At 56.7% G+C, this 25,418-nt stretch overlaps 1 protein-coding gene across 3 annotated transcripts in view; it reads right to left on the bottom strand.

Annotated features, from left to right (window-relative positions):
• Nucleotides 1-25,418, bottom strand: part of SLC38A3 (solute carrier family 38 member 3) — a 70,128-nt gene that overhangs the window by 22,776 nt on the left and 21,934 nt on the right. For 2 of the 3 annotated variants that reach the window (XR_012159893.1, XM_073352598.1), the window contains exons 2-4: nt 8,781-8,932; nt 7,556-7,640; nt 4,855-4,970 (exon numbers count right to left, since the gene is read on the bottom strand). Coding sequence is in view for 2 of the 3 variants with exons in the window: in XM_073352598.1 (XP_073208699.1) it covers nt 4,855-4,970; nt 7,556-7,640; nt 8,781-8,884 (305 nt within the window). In the remaining variant the exon portion in view is untranslated. Of the gene's footprint in view, nt 1-4,854; nt 4,971-7,555; nt 7,641-8,780; nt 8,933-25,418 lie in introns of those variants that run through there. The other variant, XM_073352600.1, reaches the window with a different exon arrangement.

Raw genomic sequence — 25,418 nt, 5'->3', positions numbered from 1 at the left:
AATCAGCAACCCGGACACGGCCTCAGTCGTTTCACAGCACAGATCACCACCAGGGAGTCCTGAATGCTGGTTTTGTTAAAGTGTGGTGGCTAGAAAACTCATGGGGCTAGAAACAGGTTTGTGTCTTGCATACATACCCCAGGATAAATCAGGCGTGACCCCTCTGAAGCCAGCAGAAATGGGCTGCGGGGTCAGGCAAGTTGCCCCCATGTGTTTTAGGAGATGGATTTTCCCCACTGTAGCAGCCTGGAACTTGTGAATGGGAACCAGGAAGTGAAACCGAGCGCGCAAATTCTATTCTTTTGGCTGAGCGGGATGCAAACAGTCATGGATCCACTCCAACCCCCTGCAGCTCCTTTCTATAGTGGCCCAATCAGGGCTAAGACCCCGCTGCGCCAGGCACTGTACAAGCACATGCAGGCATGGTCCTCACCCCAAAGAGAAAGCCATGAGCATTAACTTCATGTAAAGTGAGGCACATGGAGGGAAAGTGACTCACCGAAGGTCATTGGTGCAGCTGGGATCTAGGTGTCTAGGCTCCCAGCTCAAGGCTCAATCCACTAGGCTGCACCATTACTGGATAAAAGCAACTGGGAACAGGTGCGGATCAGTGCGCGTAGCAAAGATTTTGGGTCTATTCCCAGCTCTCGCATCAACTGGCTGGGCCACTGTAGTTGAGTCTCTGGCCTGCTCTGTGCCTCAGTTTCCCCATATCTCAAGGGGAGATTATGGCACTGCACCACTCCCCAGAGCTTGTGGGATGAGCCTGCTGGAAAACTTCCATCAAAACATTTTTCCTTGGGGGAAATACCGTTTTGATAAACTGACATTTCCTGTGAAATCATAGCGGTTTGGATGAAATTTCACTTAGAAAAAAACTGGTTTAAAAAAAAAAACAGTTAAAAAGCTCTGAATGGGACTGTTGATTTTTCATTGTGAAACACCACTTTGTTTGGAACTATACTTCATTTTCTAGCAAAACTAGAACGAACCCCATTTCTCAAAGGTTGCAATGGAGATTGGAACATTTCGATGGTGTGACGAAGTGGGACTGTTCTTAATATTTCCTCTGAATAGTGTGGGGGTGCATCTGTTTCCCTATGCAGTTCTTAAGTATCTAGGGAGTGGGATAAGGGTGTTTGATCATTGCAGAGCCCTAGAGGGCAGGTGTGTGCAGGGGCCTGGACACAGAGAATGGCCAACACCCTGTTTCCTGGCAACTGATGGCCTGGGCCCTTCTCCCCTGCAAGGTGAGAGCTAAAGGGTTGGAGAACAAAGGGATCAGGTGACCTCCTGGCCCAGGAAAGGAACAAAGCCCAGAGGAGGAGGGGCTGGAGGGGGGTTTCAGTTTGCCTCTGGCTGGGACATGGAGTGAAGTGCAGACGTGGTTGTCTGGCTCACTGCCCCCCAAAATGGACCCAGCTGAGGGGTCCTGTTCTCTGCACCTACAAGCTCTGTGTTAGACCATGTTCCTGTCATCTAATAAACCTCTGTTTTACTCACTGGCTGAGAGTCTGACTGCGAAGTTAGGGTGCAGGACCCTCCGGGTTCCCCAAGAGCCTGCCTGGGCGGACTTGCTGTGGGAAGCGCACGGAGGGGCAGAGGATGCTGAGTGCTCGGTGGTCAGACCCAGGAAGGTGGAAGCCGTGTGAGCTGTGTGTCCTGCAGACAGGCTGCTCACAGAAAGGCGACTTCCCCAGAGTCCTGCCTGGCTTCGTAGGGAGCAGTTCCAGAGCATCGCCCGGGGACTCCGTGACAGATGGCCCCCGAACCAGGGTTTCCAGAATTTCATTTCTTGGAAAATTTCCAGTGGTTTTGGAATCTCCCCTGAAATTTTGCTTGTTTTCACAGGTGGAGGAATCCGGGGGCCGATCAACTCTGCTGTGCTGCAAGCACTGAGGCACATGCGGAAGAGGAGGGCAAAGCAGGACTTGTCTCCCAAGGCGCCTCCGAAGGTTTCGTGAGCAACGGAGCATCTGTGGTTGTTCTAAGCGCAAACCCAGGAGGCTTTGGCGGGGGCTCAGGCTGGGGGCTCTGGGAAGGGCCAACCGCTGTGGAGCTGGGCCTCACCCGAGTCCTACCTGAGTGTGTGAGGAAGCAGCAGAATTGTCCTAGGAGTAGGTGCCTGCTGGGCTCTGGAGCGGGCTGTCCTCAGGGCTGAGTTGGTTCAAGGCTCAGCCACCCAGCCAGGGCGTTCAGGACTGTGGTTTGGTGTGTCCGCACTAACCCACCCCAGCACCGGAGCCCATGAAAGCAGCCGACCTCGGGTGTCATCCCGCCTGCAAAGGAACTCCCTCCACAGCGCCAACCCCACAGACAGGACAGGAGAGCTTGCTGCAGACCAGATACCATCGTGACAGGCACATGATAGCTAGCTAGATGGTACCCTTCCCCCACTGCCCATATCCATCCGGCCCAGCCAGTGGTCCCCACCCAGCCATGCCCAGCCAGTGCCCCCCACCACCCATACGCATCCTGCCCAATCGGTGCCCCCCAGGTCTCCATCCCCACAGAGCCACCCGGGGGGGCAAGTGGGGCAATTTGCCCCGGGCCCCGGGCCCCGCAGTGGCCCCCTCAAGAGTTTTCAGGGGCCCCCACGAGAGTTTTCGGTGGCGGGTCCTTCAGTGCCGCTGAACACACCCGGAGTGAAGGACCCGCCACCGCTTCTTCTATTCCGGGTCTTTGACAGCAATTCGACCGTGGGGGGGTCCTTCCGCTCCATGTCTGCCCTGAAGACCCGGAGCAGAAGGACCCCCGCCGCCGAAGATCCCAGACCCCCTGAATCCTCTGGGCGGCCCTGCATCCCCATCACCCCCAGCCATTTGTTCCCATCCTGCCCAGCTGGCACTCACTTCCACTCTTCTCCTCCCCCTGTACTGGAGCCTGGCACTGGCCACAAGGAAGATGATGCTGCGTCCATGCGGAGGGCACGGGATGGACAGGGTGCTGCTTTCAGGGACACGTGACCAAGATGAGCACCAGCTCCTCGTGACCCACAGACACCACCCCTGCCGGAAGCTGGCGGGGTGGTGAGCCCAGGTCACCCCGTTGCCTAGCGCACAGTGGCCCAGTGCCCGGCTGGTTGGGTGGCCTCGTTGCTATTTGTTCCCAGTGCCATCCAAGGCAAGCAGCAGCGCTAATCTCTCCGGTCACACAGTCCGGAGTTTTATTACCATGCCAGGAGCTGAGCTAGGCAGGCCTTCCTCCTCTGCCTGGTACGTGACCCTGTGGGTGACAGCTGCCCCGGGGCCGGCATCGGGGGATTCTTCTGAGGGGCCTCACAGAGCGACGCCAGCTGTTGAAAGGCTTCTGGGGCCCACTGGCCACTGCCCACTGGGTTGCGGGGGGCTGGGACACTGGGGGCAGGTGGTGCTTGGAGGCACCGAGCAGTGGAAGGATGTGGATTGGGGTCTCAGTTCCCCATCCGCACAACGGAGCTAAGGCCCTTGTCCATTTAGGTGGCCTGCTCCTTGGGGCCGATGCCGATTCTGGCTATCGGTGTGTACAGCGCCTGGCGCAAGGGGGTTGGGTCTCAGGGAGTGCCCTGCAGCCCCGCGGAATGGCAGGAGGCGCCCTGGAAAGCTGCCCTCCGGGGTCATTTCCCCTCCCTGGATGCAGGGACCTCCCGCCTCTCTCGGTCAATGGAAAATCGGCTTCTTGGAAGCCCGGCCTTGGCTGCCCTCGCTGCTTTGTTTGAATAGTTGTGAGCAGTGCCACAACAAGCAACGACCTGGGGGAAAGTCCACAGCTGCCGGCGGCCCCGCTGCTCCCACCAGTGGGGAATGGGAGGGCGGATCCACCAGCTCCTCATTAAGGCCGCAGCCTAACAAGGAAGTGGGAAGCAGAGGATGTCAGGCAGTAGCCCCCTTCACCCACCACTGCCAGCCGCCAAGCAGCTCCTCAGCCCCACAGAGAACCAGGCGGCTGCTGATTGGGCGACCTGTGCAGCTGGGGCAGCTGGGCAGAGCAGCCAGCAGAGCTACACAGCCCTTAGCGGCTATCTGGGCACCCCAGGGTGCTGGGCCGGCCCTCTGATTGCTCCTCGCTCAGCGCTGGGGGGAGACTCCCTTGTGGCCCAGAGTCTCCAGCATGATTCCTCTGCTCACCAGCACCATCGCTCGGCTTCGGCCTCTACCAGCTGCTCTTCACCCATGAGCTGGTCTCGCCCGGGCCACCCTGGGGGCTCTGGCGAGGTCAGATGTGGTGTCGGATGGGTCAAGCTGGGGGTTGCTGCATATCACTGGCCCTTGGCGGATCTATGTGGGAGAGGGGAACTGGGGCCTGCCGGGGGTGGGGGGGCGAGAGTGGGTGGTGGAGCAGACAGCGTGCTGAGTTGTGCCGTGCCAAGGGGTGTCAAATGCAGCTCCTAAGGCAGAGACATGTCTGGCCCCTGCCGAGTCTGTCTCCAGGGGGAATCCCCCGTGTCTGGCTGATTGCTCCGGGGCAGCCAGAGCCATTGTGCCAGCAGGATCACTGGCGGCATTGGGATCCCAGCTGGGCCCAGCCACCCACGGGCCCTCTGCCCATCCCTGCTCCTGTCAGCCAGCGCGGCCGCAAAGCTGCGGGACAGCGCAGGCAGGGTCGGCCCCCCAACAGCACGTGTAACACCCGCAGCGTGCGAATGCTGAGTGTGCGCATGCCCCTCACACGCCTCTATCTATTCATCCATCCCCACACACCAGCCTCCCTCCATCCATCCATCCCCAGACTTCCCCATTCTCATCATTGGGTCTGTACCCACCCACACAGGCCTAACAGCAGATTCAGTCCCCAAGTGTGGGCCAAGGCCCCTCCCGCCCTGGCCCCAGCCGCACCCGACCCCCCAGCGCGAGGCATGTGGAGAGCTTCACTCACAGGAAGAGGAGGATGCCAGTGTTGGCCATGGCGTAGGCTAGCCCCAGAATGCCGCTGCCCATGATGGCGTTGCTGAGGTTGAACACGGACATGCCAAAGGAGGTCTTCCCTTCGAACTGCACAGATGGGACACAGTGGGTCACACGCTGCTGCTGGGCAAAGCCCCCCGTGTCCCCAGCTGGAAATACCCACCTGTCCCCTGTCCCCCAGTACCTGCCACTCACACAGGGCAATGCCTTTCGAGCACCCCAGCTAACCCTCTGGCTGCGGAAATGTGGGGACTGGGCCCATTGGCAGATCCTCTGGGCTACTACCATGTTACTGGTACCAGCGCCTCCGTCACTGCCCAGGGTACATTCCTCCTTCCTAAGGGCTGTTATTTCCCTTGTAATCCCTCTTCCGCAATATCCTGCCTCCTTGCCCTAAGCTGCCGCACCCCTCTGGGCAGCAGGCCTTAGGGGTCCCCCTCCGAGAGAGCCCCACTTCCACAGCCTGGCTCTTCAACTCCAGCTGTAGTCGCTCCTGCTCTTAGATCTAGAAGGCCCCGCTGCGATTCTGGCACATCAGGGACCAGCTCATGCCAAGGCCCCTAGGTGTCGACTGACCCATGACAAGCACACAGCTGGAGCCAGCCTGACTCCCTGGGCGTTAGCCTTATTAACCTTGGTATTAGCGTTATACAAATGAGCTTAGGGGGTTGGACGTGATGGAATGCTGTGTGTCGCTGTGGTCATTAATCTGGTTTATAATACCTTTGTCCCATGCTAGGGGGTAACAGTGAAGTCTTTGCTCTGAAACTGGCAACCACCAGACAGGAGAGAAGCATTAACCAGTGCGAATGGGGTGTGAACGGGAGGTCTCAGCTCTGGCCCAACCAAGGAGGCCCAGTGACACCAGCTGAACCCTTGTGGAGCATCAGAGGAGGAAAGATTTCTGATTGCTGCCCCCTCCCCCAAGAGGAGCCATACTCCTGAATTCCTCCCAGCAGCTGAATTTGCATCTTGAAGCAGAAAGTGGGGAGGGGGAGAGGAATAAAAAACCCTGACAAGGAGGAACTGGATCTTTTATGTTGCTTGGACTCTGAGGGGCAAGGATTACTGGGCGTAAGCAAGAGATTCACAGTGCTTAGCCTGGGTTAGCTGCAAAGGACAGATAGAGCCTGCTTATCAGAGAAGCTTCTATTACTTTGTGAAACATGAGACTGGAATTCATTTGGGTGTGTCTGTGTTTAGCCGCTTTAACCTCCCAAAGAGCTCTCCTCTCTCCTTTTCCTAGTCAATACATCTATAGAGCCGTGATACTGCGAGCTCAGCCGTTCAGAAGCCAAATTAGCGAGCAACATGACCCAAAAGAGCTCCAGTCACGTGAATTCCTTGTTTCATTGACTAACACACTATTCTCACAGCACGAACGGCCAACTATTCCACAGTCGGTTAATAACACAGTACAAGCATCCGGATTGGTTACTAACTTGGATTGGTTAATAATGAAATCACACGGGGCTTTAACATCATGTGCTATGAACAGCCACAGAGCCACGTTAAAGAGCCACTTGCGGCTCCCGAACCTCACTCGGAGTATCACTGCGCTGGAGAGTTTATTTCAGGACTGGCTATGAGTGCTGTCTATGGGTGAGATCCAAGGCACAGGCGCCAACTTTCTAATGTCCTAGGGGGTGCACCCCCTTGCTCCACCCCTGCCCCCACCCCCACCCTGCCTCTTCCTGCCCCTCCCCTCCCCATCCCCTGCACTGAGCATGCTCCACCCTCGCTCCTCCCCTCTCCCCCATCCCTCCCGTACACCACGGAACAGCTGATTGCAGCGGGTGGGAGGCACTGCAGGGCAGGGGGAGGTGCTGATGGGCAGGGCCCACTGGTGGGCGGGAGGCGCTGCTGGGGGGCTGCTCAGCACCCACCATTTTTTTTCCGTGGGTGCTCCAGTCGGTGCCTATGGTCTAAGGTGCAATTGACCTGGGCTTAGTGAGGGGCCCCTTGGGACTGGGAGCAACCTGACTATTGCTGTGATCCTTGGCACGAGGGACCCTCTGTCACAAAGGCAGACTTGCCTGGGTGGCAGGATAGACACAAGGGGATGGTTGGTGACTCCAGAGTTAGCCTGTTCTAGTGCCTGAGGAATTCACACTTGGTGAAATCTAAGTGTAGAACTCACAGCCGGTTAGGGTTGGTGCCCTGCTCTTGTGCCCCTGCAGGGCAGCCTGGCACCTGGCTCAATACCTGGGGAGCAGGCCAAGAGGGCAGCCATCAAGTCCATGTAACAAGTCCACTCGCGCACCCACAGGGGTCACCAGCACTAAATGCAAGAGCTCTGATCACTTGGGCTAGGGGAACAATTCCATAAGCTGTGAGCAGCAGTAGTAGGCTTTTATCCTCTAGAAGGACCAGCCACCAGAGGGCAAATGGGTCACACACGCTAAACTGGATGTTTATGGTGAAACCAAAGAACCCGGGCGATCTCTCCAGCTCTCTCTATGACCCAGGGAATGAGCTCAGGGGACAGCCCATGGTGGCAGGGTGCTGGACCTGGATTTCCCGACTCCCACTCCCCTGCTCTGTCCTGCCCCCACTCTGCAGTGAAGGGCAGTGGGTCTGTGCCCTGCCTGAGGGTCAGGTTCTTGGCAAGCAGCGTGAAGAGGTGCCCAGGCTGCAGTCACCCCACCAGCCACTCTCCTGCCCGGACTTACATCCGTGAAGTGGGTCTGCTTCTTGTCAGGGCCCTGGGGCAGGAACTCCTCCATCTCTGCCATGGTGGGCTGGGGCTCTTCAAATCTAGAGCAAGGCAGGGGGGAGAGAAGAGCCATAAACCACCCACCGCAGTGGGGTGCTCCCTCCCCCTGGCACCACCTGGGCTGCCCTTGCCACCTCCCGGGCTACAAGGCAGAACAGGACCATGCCACTCCATCTCCTCCACCTCCCTTGGCTCCCGCTCCAGGGCGCTCCACTGGCCAGGAGGTTCCAGCCTGCCCCTGGGGAGCCTTATCTCTGATGGCACCCTGGGGGGGACTGGATGGTAAAGCAGAGGGTCCCTGAATGACTGGCACGGATCCCTCACCCTCCTCCAGTACCAATACTCCAAGGGGCTCAAAGTGTTCGAGAAACAGGATCCCCTCCAGGCGGGGTGAGCACCAGGATCCCCTGGGGAAACTGAGGCAGAGAGGGGCTGGGACTTGCTCAGCATCACCCTGCAAGGCAGCAGATCCCAGCTCTCCTGTGTCCAGTCTTAATAGACTACTACTGCTCCTGGCTGCACTGGGGTGTGTGGTCCTGTCATTCTCCTCTTGGAAGCAAATTCTTCCCCAGGTTCAGTCTGGAGCTGGCCCTTTGAGGTCAGACTGCACCATGCTGCTTGGAGCAGGACCTGCCCATGCAGCTTAGCGCTACCCACTCCCCCCTGCCCCCCCCCCGTGCCTGCTTGCATCCCCCTGCGCTGTCGCTCAGCCAGGCTCCCCATCAATCCGCCTCACCAGCCACTCAATCCTTTTGGGCTTCTGGCTCTTCTCAGCCCGGCAATGGGGCCTTCTCATATGGAGGTGCCAGAACAGCACGTGGGATCCAAGGGGCTGCTCCACTGAGCCCCTAGACAGGGATCAGCCCCCAGCTCACTTTGTTTTCTTGGCTGCCTGTTGCAGAGCCTGGGGGGGGCATGGGGCAGGAGTGGGGGGCATTGGCAGAGCTGGGATGTGTGTGGGGGAGCCCAGGGCTGGGCTAGCAGGGGGCTGCAGGTCGGGAGTGAGAAGCCCTGGCAGAGCTGCGAAGGGGACACTTGCATGGCACCTGCCTTCACTGTGCCTGGACCTGGCGAGGGTTCCTAACCCATCCCCTGCCAAGTTCAGGAAGACAGAATGACCCTGTCTCTCAGCTGGCTCTGGGCAGGCAAGCCCCAGCCCTCTGCCCATGCGCTGGAGTTACCTGTCATTCCCCACCAAGGGGATGGCCGAGGCGTTCACAGCGTATTTCCCATTGGGCACCAGCTCCACCAGCTCTGTCTGGATGGGGATCTCCCCGGGGTCCATCTCTGCCAGCAGGTGGGGATGCCGGGCTCACTGGGGCGACGGCACTGGCTGTGGGAAAGAAGAATAGTCAGTCGCCCTAGAGAATGGCGTCTCCCCGTGGGGCTGGGCCAGGCGGCAGAGCACAGACTGGGGCTCAGTGGGGCTGGGAACACAAACAGAATAACATGTGTCCGGGTCACGGGCTTGGAGCTTGACCTGCCCGAAATCCCATCTTGGGATGGCCTCCAGGTCTAAATCAGTCTCCCCCTGGGCACACCGAAATGCCAGTGGGGTCACCCACCAGCCTGCTGCCATCCAGCTGCCCTCCCTTCCCAGCCAGCAGCCACAGAGCCAGGCTAGCCACAGGGTCCCGCATCTGCCCAGGGCTATGGCACGGGGGCCTCCGCATTGACCCGTCCTGGGCCTGCTGCTAAGGGGCCACCAGCTCGAAGCTGACACACCCAGGGGCTTCCCCATGGGTGCTAGAAGGAAATCTCGCTGGGGACTGGTGAGAGCTGACGAGCTGTCTGCTATGTGAAGGCTGGCATCTCCCCCCCGCCCCCCACAGATGGGTGTCAGCCGGATCCCTGCAATCGCCCCTCCGCCAGCCTCAAAGGGGCAGAGCCAGCAGCCTCTGGAGGCACCAACCAACAAGCCCATCACTTGGAGACACACTCCCCTCCCCAGGCAGTGCACAGCATGGCACTGTCCCCACCTGTCCTGTGATGGGCACAGCTCTACGGGGACAGCAGGGAGAGAGGACAACCTGCTCGGTACCACAGGTTGGGTCCAGTGGCAGCCAGGTGGAGGGAGGATGCTGCTCTGCTGTGAGAGGCACTCAGAGACTGCCCTAGATGGCCAGTCCCTCGTTCATGCTGTCTCCGTTGGGTCACCCTGATGGGCCCCGCCTGGGTACAGCTGTGAAAAACACCTGGGAGCGGCAGCTCGCCCAGCCCCCAGCTGAGGCCGTAAGACCCGCGCTCTGTGCTGGCTGCCAGGCAAGCTCTGGATAGCCTATAGGGAGCCTCGAGCACTCCAAGCCCAGGCTGCTGCCGGGATGGCATTATTACCACCCACACCTGTCATGCCAGCACCCACCCAGAAGGCCAGCATGTCTATGGAGTGAGCTCAAGCACCGAGCTGGCCCCTTTCCAGCTGCCAGCAGCACCCCTGCCATCACAACGCTGTCTAACCCCTGGAATTCTGTGCCCAGGTCTGGCAGTCCCAGGGGAGAACAGAGTTGGGAAAGGTTCAGAGAAAAGCACCAAGGATGAGCCAGGGTATGGAACAGCTTCCATGTGAGGAGAGGCCGGACAAAGCAGGGCTGTTCAGGTTAGACAAGAGATGACTGACAGGGGATGTGAGAAAGGTTGATGAAATCATGACCAATTAAGAGAAGGTGAGTAGAAAAGCGTTATTCACCCTGTCCCATGATACAAGAACCAAGGGTCGCCCAGTGAAATGAACAAGCAGTATGTTTTACACAACCAAGAGGAAGGACTTCTTCACACAACACACAATTAACCTGCGGAACTCATTGCCAGGGGATGTTGTGATGGTCAAAAGTATAACAGGGTTCAAAAAAGATCTTGGTAAGTCCATGGAAGATAGGTCCATGAGTGGCCATTGGTTAAGATGGCCAAGGATGCCACCCCACACTTGGGGTGACCCTAAACCTCTGACTGCCAGAAGCCAGGAGGGGACCACTCCCCCGGAAGCTCAGAGACATGATACTGTTAAGACGAACCATTCACAGACAAGGTCAGCTCCCACACTGCTGTTTTGGGCAACACAGTATGGGGAGGAGGTGAGCAGCCCTCAGTGGTGAAAGAACAAGTTAAGGACTATTTAGAAAAGATGGACATGCACAAGTCCATGGGTCTAATGCATCCGAGGGTGCTGAGGGAATTGAGTGATGTGATTGCAGAGCCATTGGCCATTATCTTTGAAAACTCATGGGGGGACTTTTTCCAATTGTCAGGGAAGGTCCCAGATGATTGGAAAAAGGCAAATATAGTGCCCATCTTTAAAAAAGGGAAGAAGGAGAACCCGGGGAACTACAGACCGGTCAGCTTCACCTCAGTCCCTGGAAAAATCATGGAGCAGGTCCTCAAGGAAACCATTTTGAAGCACTTGGAGGAGAGGAAGGTGATCAGGAACAGTCAACATGGATTCACCAAGGGCAAGTCAAGCCTGACCAACCTGATTGCCTTCTACGATGAAATAACTGGCTCTGTGGATATGGGGAAAGTGGTGGATGTGATATACCTTGGCTAGCAAAGCTTTTGATATGGTCTCCCACAATATTCTTGCCAGCAAGTTGAAAAAGTATGGATTGGATGAATGGACTATAAGGTGGATAGAAAGCTGGCTAGATTGTCAGGCTCAACAGGTAGTGATCAACGGCTCGATGTTTAATTGGCAGCCGGTATCAAGCGGAGTGCCCCAGGGGACGGTCCTGGGGCCAGTTTTATTCAACATCTTTATTAATGATCTGGATGATGGGATGAATTGCACCCTCAGCATGTTCCCAGACGACACTAAGCTGTGGGGAGAGGTAGATACACTGGAGGGTAGGGATAGGGTCCAGAGTGACCTAGACAAATTGGACGACTGGGCCAAAAGAAATCTGATGAGGTTCGACAAGTGCAGAGTCCTGCACTTAGAATGGAAGAATCCCATGCACCGCTACAGGCTGGGGACCGACTGTTCTGCAGAAAAGGACCTGGGGATTACAGTGGACAAGAAGCTGGATATGAGTCAGCAGTGTGCCCTTGTTGCCAAGAAGGCTAACAGCGTATTAGGCTGTATTAGTAGGAGCATTGCCAGCAGATATGGGGAAGTGATTATTCCCCTCCATTCAGCACCGATGAGGCCACATCTGGAGTATTGTGTCCAGTTTTGGGCCCCCCACTACAGAAAGGATGTGGACAAATTGGAGAGAGTCCAGTGGAGAGCAACAAAAATGATTAGGGGACTGGAGCACATGACTTATGAGGAGAGGCTGAGGGAACTGGGCTTGCTTAGTCTGCAGAAAAGAAGAGTGAGGGGGGGATTTGATAGCAGCCTTCAACTACCTGAAGGGGGGTTCCAAAGAGGATGGAGCTTGGCTGGTCTCAGTGGTAGCTGATGACAGAACAAGGAGCAATGGTCTCAAGTTGCAGTGGGGGCGGTTTAGGTTGGATATTAGGAAAAACTTTTTCACTAGGAGAGTGGTGAAGCACTGGAATGGGTTACCTAGGGAGGTGGTGGACTCTTCTTCCTTTGAGATTTTTAAGGTCAGGCTTGACAAAGCCCTGGCTGGGATGATTTAGTCGGGGATCGGTCCTGCTTTGAGCAGGGGGTTGGACTAGATGACCTTCTGAGGTCCCTTCCAACCCTGATATTCTATGATTCTATGATTCTATGATTGATCGGACCCAGCCTAGCCATGCTTATGGCTCTGCCCTGGCCTCCCCGCTGATCCCATCCTGCCAGCTAGCTGGGTGGAAAGCAACGGTTCCAGCACCTTGGCAAAGGGCACGTCGCAGTCCTTTGTCACGACTGGGCTGCTGAAAGATAAAAGCCTACTACAGCTACCACCTAATAGAGCCACCCCTTTATTTCCAGCACGAGCAACCAGTGCTACGATGGTAAAGTTTCTGGGTGCAAACCCTGGGGGTGACCCATGGGCAGGGTCAGTCTATGGAGCGTGGCTGCCCTTGGAGGTCTCCTGCTGTCATGGGGGCAGTGATTATTAATCAACAAGGACTGTGCTTCCACCAAGCCACACAGTCAGTAGCCCCTTTAGCTATAATAGTTGTGCAAAGGGGCTGCCCCCGGTCAGCGTGCCGTGGGGACTGGGCCTTTAAAAGGCGGAGCGTCTCAGCGCCCCACGTGCACTCTGTCTGGGAAGCTCAGCCCTTAAAGGCCCAGCCCCCGATACCACAGGGTGCACTTGCCCATTGAAAAGTGCCGGGCTGGTTCGGGGCAATCAGCAGGGCTGAGGTGCATGACAGCACAACGGGCAGGGCAAGGGGGCATCGGATCCAATGGCAGCATGACCAGCACCCCAGCCGAGATGGCAGTTATGTCCAGGGCAGCCTCTCCTTTGCTGATAAACTGGGGCATCAGCCCTGGGCATCCCCACACCCCAGAGCTTTGGGTCCAGATGCAAATCCACCTCCCAACCCTGCCCTAAAGACCAAGCTCTGGCCAGGGACTTCGGCATCCCTCCTCTCTGGTGCAGCTCCAGGGGATGCCGGTGCCCAGCAGGCAACGCTGTGTCTTGCTCCACTGGCTGCCCTGTATGTGGGGATCTGCAGTGTCTGGGGAGCTGCCAGCTGGATTTCTAGTTTCCCCTGCACTTTCAGCTGGATACAGGTTCCTGCCGCGCTTCCTGGCCCCCAACTACTCATGTGGTGTTGCTGCGCGCTGCTAAACAGCTGCCATGGTCCACCCCAGAGGTGCCCGCATTTCAGCAGTGGGCAAGAGACCCCAACAGCCTGCAAAGCACTGGGCGTGTGTCCCGGAGTCCCCGCGTGATGCTCTGGAACTGCTCCCTACGAAGCCAGGCAGGACTCTGGGGAAGTCTCCTCTCTGTGAGCACCCTGTTTGCAGGACACACAACTCACACAGCTTCCACCTTCCTGGGTCTGACCTCGGAGCACTCAGCATCCTCTGCCCCTCCGTGTGCTTCCCACAGCGAGTCCACCCAGGCGGGGTTTTGGGGAAGCCAGAGGGTCCTGTCCCCCAACTCCGCAGTCAGATGTGACTCTCAGCCAGCCAGTAAAACAGAAGGTTTATTAGATGACAGGAACATGGTCTAACACTGAGCTTGTAGGTGCAGAGAACAGGACCCCTCAGCTGGGTCCATTTTGGGGGGCAGCGAGCCAGACAACCACGTCTGCACTTCACTCCTCGTCCCCAGCCAGCCCCAAACTGAAATTCTCTCCAGCCCCTCCTCCTCTGGGCTTTGTCCCTTTCCCGGGGCAGGAGGCCACCTGATTCCTTTGTTCTCCAACCTTTCAGCTCTCACCTTGCAGGGGGGAAGGGCCCAGGCCATCAGCTGCCAGGAAACAGGGTGTTGGCCATTCTCTGTGTCCAGACCCCTGCACACACCTGCCCTCTACGGCTCTGCAATGATCATACACCCTTATCCCACTCCCTAGATACTTAAAAACTGCATAGGGGAAAAGGAGGCACCCCCACACTATTCAGAGGAAACATTAAGAACAGTCCTGCTTCGTCACAGTGTGTAAACAACAACACCGCTTTGCACGGCCCAGCACGCTTCGTGAGAGGGTCTCCCCAGGCAGGACGAGTGGGAAGCAATTTCAGCCCCCAGCAATTAGTTTCCCATCGGCTCTTTGCCGTTGACCGTTCACGGGCAGCGTAGGGCAAGCGTGAGAGCTACCGGCATGAGCTGGAGACAGACGGTTCTGGCTGCCAGGCTGGGCCCTATGTTAGCTGCTGGCCTGGCTCAGGGTTTGACTCTAGAGAGGGGGGGTGGGTCATGGCAGAGGGGCCGAGCTGCCAGTCCCCACTTCAGCAGTGCCCATTGTGCCCCAGCTGGTATGGAAATGGTTCAGCACTAGCGAGAGACAGAGGATTAATAAAGTCTCTCCAATGGGGCTGGCAGCAGCCGGCCTCGGTGCCAGCCAAAGAGTGAGGGGGAGCTCCAGGCTAGCCAGTGGGGGCAGGAAGGGAGACGAACTGGAAACAAGGCCTTGGCAGAGGCAGCTCGCCGGGCTCCAGGGCAGTGAGCACAGGACGCCTTGGCAGGCAGCACAATGCTCCCTCTGTGGGACCGTGTGCCCCTCCCCGCCAATCGCTGGGAAATGGCTGACATGGACAGTGCGTCTTTATGGGCTGCTGGCTGCCGGCAAGGGGGAGCCCCTGCCCTGTCCCCTGCCTCGGGCTGAGGGGGTGTTGTGGGTTCGTTTCTGCCAAACATCTTTGGAAAATATGGTTATTATTAAAATAACTTTGCGGCTGCCCTGGGGCCTTTCAGTCCAGCGAAGAGGGGTCTTGGGGTGACGGCCATAGACGGGGGGAGGGCAGGAGATCTGGGGTCATTCCTGGCTTTGCCATAGATGCCCTGTGGGACCTTCATGCCCCGTGCCTCAGTTTCTCCATCTGGTAAACAAGGATAATAATCCTTCCTTGGCTTGTCCCGGCTAGTCAGCTGGCAAACTCTCTGGGGCAGGGGCTGGCTCATGTTGCAGTGCCTGGATGCTGCTGTCATACAAATAAATAAAGGATCCCAAAGCACTCTAGGAATGTAACGAGGAGATAACACAAGCAACTTGCTGAGACTGCATTAGTCGCCACTGAAATGCACCTGCCTCTGGGGTGGAACAAAGCCGCTGGGCAGCAGCTGGAGGGGCCCATCTTTATCCCCAGGCACACGGCCCCTGCACTTCATCCCTCCCTGAGATACCCCCATGGTCTGTTCAGTCCTCGACTAACACTTCCACCAAGGGGCAATTAGTGCCAGCATGGGTGGCGGGCATGGCCAGGGGGACCCCTGTCTATCAGGAGCTGGGACAGCCCCTTCACTTTGTGAACATCACCAAGCAGCCACCAGCTGCTAAGAGCTTCCAGTCACCCCCATCGGAGCCAGCACCCCGAAGACACAATGCCCCAGCTCCCTGCTTCCAGCCCCTGAGCCATCCAGGGCCCACCCAAGCTGCGTCTGCTCCAGCCAGACCACCTGGCCACCCCCACCTCCTGGCCAGTGACACCCCGCTCAGCTAGTCTGCACTCACGCAGAGCAGCTGCCAAGGACCTGCCCTGGCTGATCGGCTGGTACCTGCAGCTCAGGCTTCTGGAGATTAAAAAGCCACTTGAGGAAGGATTCAAACAAGCCCATTAATCAGTGGGGAAAGGGCTGGAAAAGGCAGACATGGGAGAGAAGGGAACGTACCCTGGGGTCTAGCTAATATTCTCCAACTGTTTCTCAGCTTTCGTCTTGTTCTTTTAGCTCTGGGGTTTATAGTCCCTGCCATCGGCTGTAATTGCAAGGATCCCGAAGAGCGTCGGACAAGGACCCCCCGTCTCCCCAGAGGTACTGCTTACTTCATCCCATTTTCCAGAGGGAGAAATTGACATAGGCAGGGGTGGCTGCAGCCTGCCAAGGCAATGGGTACTCCCAGACTCCTTGCCCTGCTAAGGGGGTACTGACCACCCACAGCAACGCCCTGGCACTCCCTCCCTAATCCCAGCACGGGATGGAGGGAAGGGCGAGCCCATGCCACACTCATCTCCAGTGGCAGCTCCCCTCCCGCAAGGTGGGCCCAGCGCTCCCCTCCGGACTTTGTGATTGTCCCACATGGTCACAGTGCCGCTCCAGTTTGGCCCGGCCACCCCGCCGCCAAATCTGAGTGGCACTCAGTGCCAACTCCCAATGCCACTCACTCCCATTTGGCCCTCCTCGACCTGGGACTGGAGCCCAGGAGCCCTGGCTCCCAAGGCCCCTGCTCTAACACTGGACAAGGCTGCCTCTGTCATACTAAAGGTTGAGGAGGAGCATCAGGGTGTTGGTGGCTGGGTCTGCAGAGCGCAGCAATGATTTCAAACCAACTTGCAATAACCCTGCTGTTAAAACCACCTCAGGTGTCACTGCGCTGGGGCACGCTGGGCAGTCCGTTACACGTGCCAGCCAGGGAAAGTCACCTGAGGAGGACCCAAGTTCACCCCCAAATCCAAGTTCAAACCAAGGGAGAATAAGTAGTTACCATTAGAGGCTCTACTTCTGGCAAGGGGTCCCATGGGAATGAGCCACAGATGGGTGGGGAGATCTGGCTTCTATTCTGGACTGTTCACAAAACACTTCACAGCTTGCTGCCTCAGTAGTCTGTGTAAGGCAGAGGGGGGCAAATTACGACCTGTGGGCCACATCTGTCCCACAGGATCCTTCCCTCTGGCCCCTGAGCTCCTGCCAGAGCAACTCCCCGGCAGCGGCAGCGTGATGAGTGGGGCGGAGGCTAGACCCTGGCCCCTCACCTTCTGCTCCCCTCCCTCCCTTGCAGTCACAGTTCCCCCAGCACCTGGGCAGCCTGGCTCAGCTCTGGCCGGGCGGCACGGCTGTAGCGAGGCCAGAACCGGTGCTCCAGGGTGGCGCGGCCAGGGGGAGTTTGGGGGCCCCCAGCCTTCCCTACCTGGCCTTCCATAGAATTTCTGTACCCGATGTGGCTAGGGCCAAAAAGTTTGCCCACCCCTGCTGTAAGGGGACTGTTGCCCCCTTACTAACATTCAGTGGGGGTGTTTTGATTGGCTAGCTCCCAGTACTAAAAGGGGAAGGGTTGATGTGAAATCAGGTCCCTGAGACTGACAGTCCCCCAGGGGGGAGGCCAATGCTCCAGGTCAGCCTGAATGACAGGACAGGCAGCCTAATCAGTGAGTCAGGAGGCCAGGGTGGGTCCCGTCCTCTGTGTGAGCTGGAATTGCCTGGGTCAGACAGAGTGGGGCCGAGCTAAGGAGAAAGCAGGGGCCCGAGCTGAGCTGGGGAGCACCCAGAGCCCTGCCAGTCAGAGGGTCCAGAAAAGCAGACCAGGAAGCAGGATCAGAGCTGGGAGCAGAGTCACAGAAGCAGCCCATAGTGCAGATCCTGTGATGGGAGCAGAGCTGCAGCCACAGAGCCAGAGGGGCCAGAGAAGCAGCCCAAGGGGCTGGAGGCAGAGCAGCAGCGTCAGTGCTAAGGCAGAGTGGAGCTGGGGCTGGAGCCAGGTGTGGTGAGCAACTGGGGCCAGCCAAGGGGGGACCCTGGGCAAAGGGCCCAGCGCAGAAAGACACCCCCAGCCAAGGGTCCTTGCAGGCCAGACTGGGAGGGGGATCTTAACCCGATGGGGGGCTGATGCTGGGAAGAAGGGCTCCACCACCCAAAGCCCAGAGGCGTGTGGCCACCACCAGAGCAAGTGTCCAACCCACAGCATCCCTGCAGCACAGCCAGGGCCTGAGACGAAGGCCTGGGACTTACAAGTAACAGACTGTGAACGGCCCTGACATTCCAGAGACACTGCTTGTGATGTTCCCTGTCACAGAGCGGGGTGATGTGTTTCCTTTAACCTTTCCCATTTTTCCTTATTCTTTTTTAAAGTAATTGTTGATTAAATAACTTGCATTTGCTTTAAATTGTATGTAATGGTCAGTGGGTCAGAGAAGTGCCCAGTGCAGAGAGAGTACCCTGGAGTGGGGACACCCTAGCCCCTGTCCTAGGTGACTCAGCAGGGTTGGGGGTCGAGCCCTTCAGGAATCCTGGGCCCAGCCTTGTTGGGGTTACGAGGACTCTGCCAGACAGGAGAGTGGAAGGGGAGTCCTCAAGGGCAGGGAGGCCACTGTGTAAAGGAAGTGGGAGCGAGGACTCAGATCCTTATGCTAACCCACCTCACCGGGGTAGTGCAGAAGGCAGGAAAGTTCCCCACAATAGCGGGACCATTCCCCCACTTTGGAATCTGATCTGTTCCATCTCCCACCTTCCCCGGCCCACGTGAACGCAGGGTCTGAGAGGAGACTGACTCCAGGCTGCCAGGGCAGGAAGCGAGGCCACAAAGATTGCTCTGTCCAGGAAATCTCTCAGTAAGAGCCGGGTAAGGCATGCTTGGGGCATCTGAGCTTACAAACAGAAGCCGTATTCCAGGAAAGCGGCGTCTGTCAGTTGACAGCCCAGCCCCTCTGGGGGGATGCAGCAGTGCCTGCCAGCTAAGCCATCTTCACTGAGGACTCAGCCCTAATCTCATCTGCACAGGAGACCAGGTGCTTTGTCCATTCCCAAGTGAGGGGCACTGACCAGGGAGCTGCCCACGCTTTGCTCACCATGGTGCTTGCCTGGCATCATTCCCGGAGCACAAGCCCTGCACCTATTCGGTATAAACTGGAGTCTGTTGCACCGCTCTCCTGGTGAACATGCTGGCGTGGCTCCTGGGGACTACAAGTCCCAACATGCACTATTCCACCTTGGGCCACTCCGCGTGTGAGACAGATAAGGCAGGTGATGCCGCAGAGGGGGCGTAAGGGGAGGGAGGGTCCCTCAGCCCAACCGGTTGGTCCGGCCCCAAGCTCTCGGCTTGGTGGCAGGCAGCCTGGGAAGGGCTCTTCGGTCCAGGCTGAATCCAGCAGAGGGTCCATGGCAATAGCCACAGTGGTTTGCAGAGGGGGGATGAAAGGTGTAAAGAGACGGGGGGCTGCTGATATGAAGGGGATGACAAAGCTCAGTGTGCATATAGCACTGTCCACCTGAGGCTTCCAGAGCACCGGAACTCAGCCTCAGCAGCAGACAAAGCCTGGCAAACTGCAGCTCTGCTGAGAACATCAGAAATTTTGAAGGCCAGAGGGGACCATAACTATCATCTACCCTGACCTGCCCACCACAGGCCAGCGAATTTCACCCAGAGGTTCCTGCCCCACGTGCGTGATGCCTGGCTCAACAAAAAGACATCAGCTGCTGGATTGAAAAATGCCATCGGATGGAGAACCCACCGCGTGTCGAGGGCAGCCTTTCCCATGGGTAATCACCTCCCTGCAGAACATGTGTTAGGCCCGGGGAGGTTATGAATGCACCAAAACTGCTCTCAGACCAGCAGAACCAGGCAGTGAAACCAACCCCATTCCCTTCCCCACCGGGCCACGGTGCCACCTTCCCACTACTCCTCGTCCCCACCTAACCATGTCTTCAGCTGCCCTGCCCAGACCTCTCATCCCCTCCCTGGCAGCTGTCTGCCACGCGACCACACAACCCCTGAGGCCAGGTCCTAGAGGTTCTCTGAAGCCCCTGCTCTCTGCAGTCAAAGGGTTGGGTCTCTCGCTCGTGCGAAAGGGGGGCGCTCTGTGGATTCTGCTCCAGAAGATCAGGCCCAGGGTAGTTAGAAGGGAGCAGAAAAGTGCCAGACCATCCCCCTGCCACTGCAAGGCTGTGCCCTGTTACATCGCTGCCCTCTGCCAAGGCTGAGGCCTTGCAGGTGGGATTTCCTGGCATCACTGTTGCAGTCTGGGATTTTTCTTAGTGCTGCTGTTTATTTCCGCTCCATACGCCAGGCTTGGGACAGTGGTGGGCCCAAATGGCAGGCAGGCAAGGCCCTTGTGAAGGAAGCCCAACCCAAGCACCCCTGCCCATGGCTCTGGAAGCAACTGGCCCTAGAAATTGACTCTGCTTACAGAGATCAAAGCACAGAGCAAAACTCCCCTTCTGCTTGCAACAGCTCCCCTGGGACAAACGCGTGTCACACAACTGGCAATAACCCACCATTCAACCAGTGCCTAAACAATGCACAAGGCTGCATGGAACAGCACCACCTAGGAATGCTCACCTGGCTTTTTGTCCAGTCTAGCTTCATGTGACCTGAGCAATGGGGCTTCCCCCAACCAGGTTTTATTCGTCTCCCATCCCAGTCACAGCCGGGTGCCTTCCCCAGAGCTCATGACACAGAGCCAGTGCTTCAATTTCCCCACTCTTCCGCATCCTAGCTCACCTCACTGGCCGTTCCTCCAATCTTTGCCTCGCATTTCCCCTTCTCGCTCTTCGGCCTGTTTGTCCCAGTCCCCTCCCCCCATATTATTTTCCTTGGGCACCTTATGCCAAACTCTGTCCCCCATTCGTCCCTGGGCATGTGGTAGTAGAGTGTTTTATTAGGTGCGGATTGAACTCTCATTGCCACTCCCTTTCCACAGCACTCACTGCTCAAATGCTCCTTTTTAGTGTCTGAGTAAAAGCTCCTTCTCCCAGGTTACAATGATTTTTTATCCCAGCAGTTCAGGAAATACCAGCCTCTCCCCCACATGCCTCTCTGAGTAGCGAGTGTGGGGCAGCGAAACCTATTTCAAACGCACCAGAGTGAATGTGATGCGCACAGACCGATTCCCCCCACATCCCAGGTCTGTGAAATTCGCCAGCCGGGCCTTATGAGAGGGGAGTTTTGTTCCCTCGCTGGCAGCCTTCCCAGAATGCAATTCATGCAGGCGTTTGGTTGGCGATGTGAACGTGGAAAAGAGAATGTCACCTGAGAGGCTGATGGGTCTTAAATGGTGACTAAAAACAGTTTGTCACGAGGGGAGAGAGGGAAAGGAGGAAAATCAATAAATTGATGGAACAGAACCAGAGGAAACCTGTTTGCTTTGCCTTGAGATAAGAGGCTGTGGGACAGCCGATGAATCTAGCTCGGTGTGTGGAGCTGGAGCTGTATACATGTGCTTTGCACGCACAAAAGGCTTCAGGTCCGTGTTTGTATTTGGGAAGGGGGTGTAGCTATGTTCGGGAGCGTGTGTGGAATTGAATTTCTGGGTGTGGCACACACCTGGGTGTGGGGAAGTTTGTTTCCCTGGGCAGGGCATCCGGGACAGATGTGGCTGCCTTTGCATTGATGTGGCATATGAAATGGTGCAGCGGGGTGAGCGTGTGGCATGCATGGGAGACAGCTAGTTTGTGTTTGGATGGCTTATGAAGTCCTGGGTGTATCTGTGTCCATCTGAGCCGTCATGTGTCTCTACTCGCTCCTCACAATGTGACGCCAGGTGGGCAGCCAAGCTGTGGCATGTGTAGGTGGGAGACTCCAGGCTGTGTGTCACAGAGCAAGGGAGGTTTCAAACCCCCAGGGCCCTGCCTCAGGTGACCATTCTATGTGCTGCATGCGAGGACATGGTGGGAACTTCTGGCAAAGTTAATTGCCCTCCATGGCCCATGGCTCTGAGAGGAAAACGCTCCCCAGACAATCGCTCTGGTCCACGTGCCACTGCTCGTAATGGTGCCCCGCTATTTTCATCTCCCCAGCCATTCAGGCATTTGCGCTGAGCTCATCCCCAGCCCCTGACCTCCTCCTTCTCCTCTGTTCCTGCTGGGAGTGCGAGCCCCCGTTGCCCAGCACCCAAGGCTGTCAGAGAAAGGCCGGCCCTGGGGTGGCGGCAGGGCTGGGGGCTCAGTTCCCAGCTTCCCTCTGGGACCTTGCCCAGATCCTGAGGCTCCTAACTCCACTGGAAATTTGTGGCAGTTAGGAGCCTAAACCCCACTGCAGGCCTGGGTCTCGGTGCAATGGGATAATCATTGTATGCTGTGTGTCTGTCAGCGCTCGGCACTGGGTCCTTTTCTCCCGGTGCCTGGGCCATGCCCAGTGCCATGGGGCCAGATCTCAGCAGGGAGCTGTGGGGCACCGGTAAATAATTAACTTTTAGCTCTGAAGCCTTCATCCTCAAGGCTGGTGCTGTTGACCTGCGGTGGGAGCCCTGGGCCAGCTCTGTCCAGACACCCCCAGTATGCAGCACTGCTCCCCAAAGTCGACTTTCTGAATGTGGATTAGAATCTTATCCTGCCTCGTTCTCCCTGAAGTGACCAAAGACAGCACAGTTCCACTGCTGATCCTCAGCCCCAGCTGGCAGCACCCCCCCATTGCTTTTCCCACCCTGGGCTCCCCCCAGCTCTGCCGGTGCCCCTCACTCCCGACCCGCAGCCCCTGCTAGCCCAGCCCTGGGCTCCCACCCCAGCTCTGCAATAAACCCTGCTGTCAGCCCCTGCTGGGAAGGGCAGCCCAGTACCTCTCCCATAACAGGGAGGCCCCCCACAAACCCCTTTCCCCCAGCTCCCAGCACAGCGGCCATGTGGGATCCTTGGAACCAGCCTGGAGCACGCTCCTAGGTCTTATGGAAGCGCCAGGAGGGGCTCAGCGGCTCTTTGGATATGGCCCATCAGGACTGAACAAGAGGCTGACATTGGCCCAGATCCTCACAGGCATTCAGGTGCCTAACTCCCATGGGCCACAGCAGGAATTTGGGCCTTGCCCCCTGGTTTCCCCTGGGCTTGCCCCAGGTGTGAGTGGCATCGCCAGCCCCCGTGCAGCGCCCATTCCCCCTCGTCACCAGCGGGCGGGAGAGGGGTGGCGGAAAGCCCATGAGTCCCTGCACATTATTGATCTGTTTGTTCCCTGCACAGCACAGTCCCTGAGGGATTCCCACAGCTGCCGTTCCCTGGAACAAGCCCTAATGCCTCTGGCCTTGCCTCCCAGCACCTGCTCCCCGCCCCAGCATGTTTGGATTGTTTGCTGATTGGGGGAGAGGCTAAGAGAGAAGCCGAGTTCTCCCCTAAGCCAGAGGGCCGAGCCAGCAGGCCCCAGCATGCATTGCCTGGACTTGGCCAGGCCAGGATGAAGACAGCTCCAAGTGACACCTAGTCTCCAGAAGGGTTTAAGCCATTGGTGTCGCTGCCCAGTTTCAGACTAGGGTCAATGGTGCAGGGCAAGGCCTGGCTTCCCCCAGGGCCTGGAACCTAAGGAGGGAGGTTAACACATACTAACTAACACACCTGGAACCTCCCACCTAGCCCTTAGCAAGTGCTGAACCGCTTCCCTCCTGCCTGGCACAGCTGGGCTGTTGTCAGTTTCATAGAGTTTCAGGGTGGAGGGGCCCATCAGACTGGCCCGTCTGACCTTCCGTATAGCCTGGGCCACTGACCCCACCGGCTCCTGAGCCCAGGGATGTCAGTGAGACCAAACATTTCAGTGCTCGGGGGACTATGCTGTGCCAGAGGTGAGACCACTATGAAGAGCTATGGAGGAGAAAGAAAAAGAGAGGAAGCATGCATTGGAGATGGAGAAGGCAAGGGCTCAGCAGAATATACCAACCAACCCTAGCAATCCTTCTCTAGGTACTGCTTCCCATCCCAGAAAGTTTCCCACCTACAAGGCAGGCGATGATACTGAGGCCTTCTTAGAAAATTTCGAAAGGGCCTGCCTTGGGTACAGCATCCCTACAGACCAGTACATGGTAGAGCTGAGGCCGCAGCTCAGTGGACCCTTAGCAAAGGTGGTGGCTGAAATGCCTGTGGACCGGCTGAGAGATGCCCAGAGGAGCACAGCAGGTGATCCACGCCCCCCATGTGCTAGCCACATGGCAGCTGGCGTGAGTGAATGTCAACCCTTAAATCCGAGTCTGGACAAAGCCTCAGGGTTTGCTTTGCATCACTGCAGGTAACAACCGTGGCTTCAGGTGCTGGCTGGGAGGCCCTGGTGAGTTGCCAACCCTTGGACACAGCTCACCCCCACCCCTGCTTTTGGCTTCATTTATTTCAAGTTGTCAGGGCTGACAGTGAGTGTTTCTCATGCCAGTGCAGGGAAAAATCATGTCCCCTCAGATGGGGAAACTGAGGCACAGAGCAGGAAGTGTGACTTACTAAAGGCCACGGAGTCAGGGACAGAACAGGGATGGGTTACCACTCCCTGCCAGTCCAAATAAAACGTTCACATGAACATTCTTCACCGTGTTCTAATTCGGAAGTTTTGCCTGGCCTCAGTTGCATGTTTCCACAATGCTGTCTCTTCCCCACCATTCACTGGCCTATGGCTACCTCTGTACCCATAGATTTGGGCCCATTAGGCACATGTATAAGCAGATGCAACAAGTTGTATCCTGCCCTGTGCAGAGGTTCCTTTTACCACCACATTTATACTGAATATCTGTAGGGTCCCTGAGAGCCGGCCCAACTCTAAGAACTCAAACCCCACAGCTGGGGCCAGGTTTTCAGAAGTTTTCTGGCTCCCTACATGTGGGACTTTCCCCAGTGGCAAAAGAGCTTTTATCTTTGTAGCCTACACTATCCACACCCCATCCTCATAGACAGACACCAACAGACACTGCACCCAGGTTGCACGGTGGAACGGTTCTTTTCCCATCCATGAGAGGGTGGTGACGCACACGCCCCCCCTCCCCTGACCATTCATTTCAACTGGAAGTTGAAGAAAAATGGTAACTGTTTTGTAGGAAAAAACCCTGGAAAATGCATTGCTGGGGGCGGTGGGATTTTGTTTTCATTTTTCAGTGAACTAACTTTAAATGAAACTATTCTGCACTCGTCAAAGAATTTTTAAAAGTTTTGATGGAGAATAAAACACCCCACATATTTTCTCACTTTTTTTTCACACTGGGAGGAAAAGACAAAAAAGTGAGAGACTGTGTGTTTGGGGGAGGGGGGGAATTTCTGGCCTATGGGATCAAACATATTACAGCTGAATTTTTTTTTTTTTTTACCAAAATGATTCTTTTATTTTTTGAGAAATTTTTCCTTTTGGTCCAAGCCCCCACTTTTCAGCCAAATAAAACGTTCACAGGAGCATTCTTCACCGTGTTCTAATTCGGAAGCTTTGCCTGTTTCCTAGCACTTCTCACCCAAGGATCTCAAAGAGCAAATACCAGAAACTCACGGGCTCTCCACTTGAGTGGAGACAGATAGAACAAGAACCGACGCTGGGAAGTTAACGCTAGATAAGTTCAATTTAGAAATAAGGCACAATTGTTTCACAGTGGGGGTGGCTGAGCAGTGGAACTAATCCCATGAGAAATGATGCATTCTCCATCTCTTTGTGTTGCCAGATCAAGGCTAGATCGTTTTGTAGAAGGCACCCATTAGCAAAACACCAGTTATTGGCTTCAGCGTAAGAGTAATTGGTGAAACTCTCAGGTCAGTGAGATACAGGTCTGACTAGATGATTTAATGATTCCTCATAGCATTAAAATGAATGCATCTTTGGGGAAAAGTGCTTCATTAACTCTCACAACTCCACTGTGAAACAGGGCAATGTTTGGGTCCCATTCAGAGAGG

This window comes from Lepidochelys kempii, chromosome 7 (genome assembly GCF_965140285.1).
Source record: "Lepidochelys kempii isolate rLepKem1 chromosome 7, rLepKem1.hap1, whole genome shotgun sequence".
Classification (NCBI taxonomy): Eukaryota; Metazoa; Chordata; order Testudines; family Cheloniidae; genus Lepidochelys; species Lepidochelys kempii.
The sequence above is the reverse complement of the archived record's forward strand: the minus strand, read 5'-3'. Positions and strand labels throughout refer to the sequence as shown.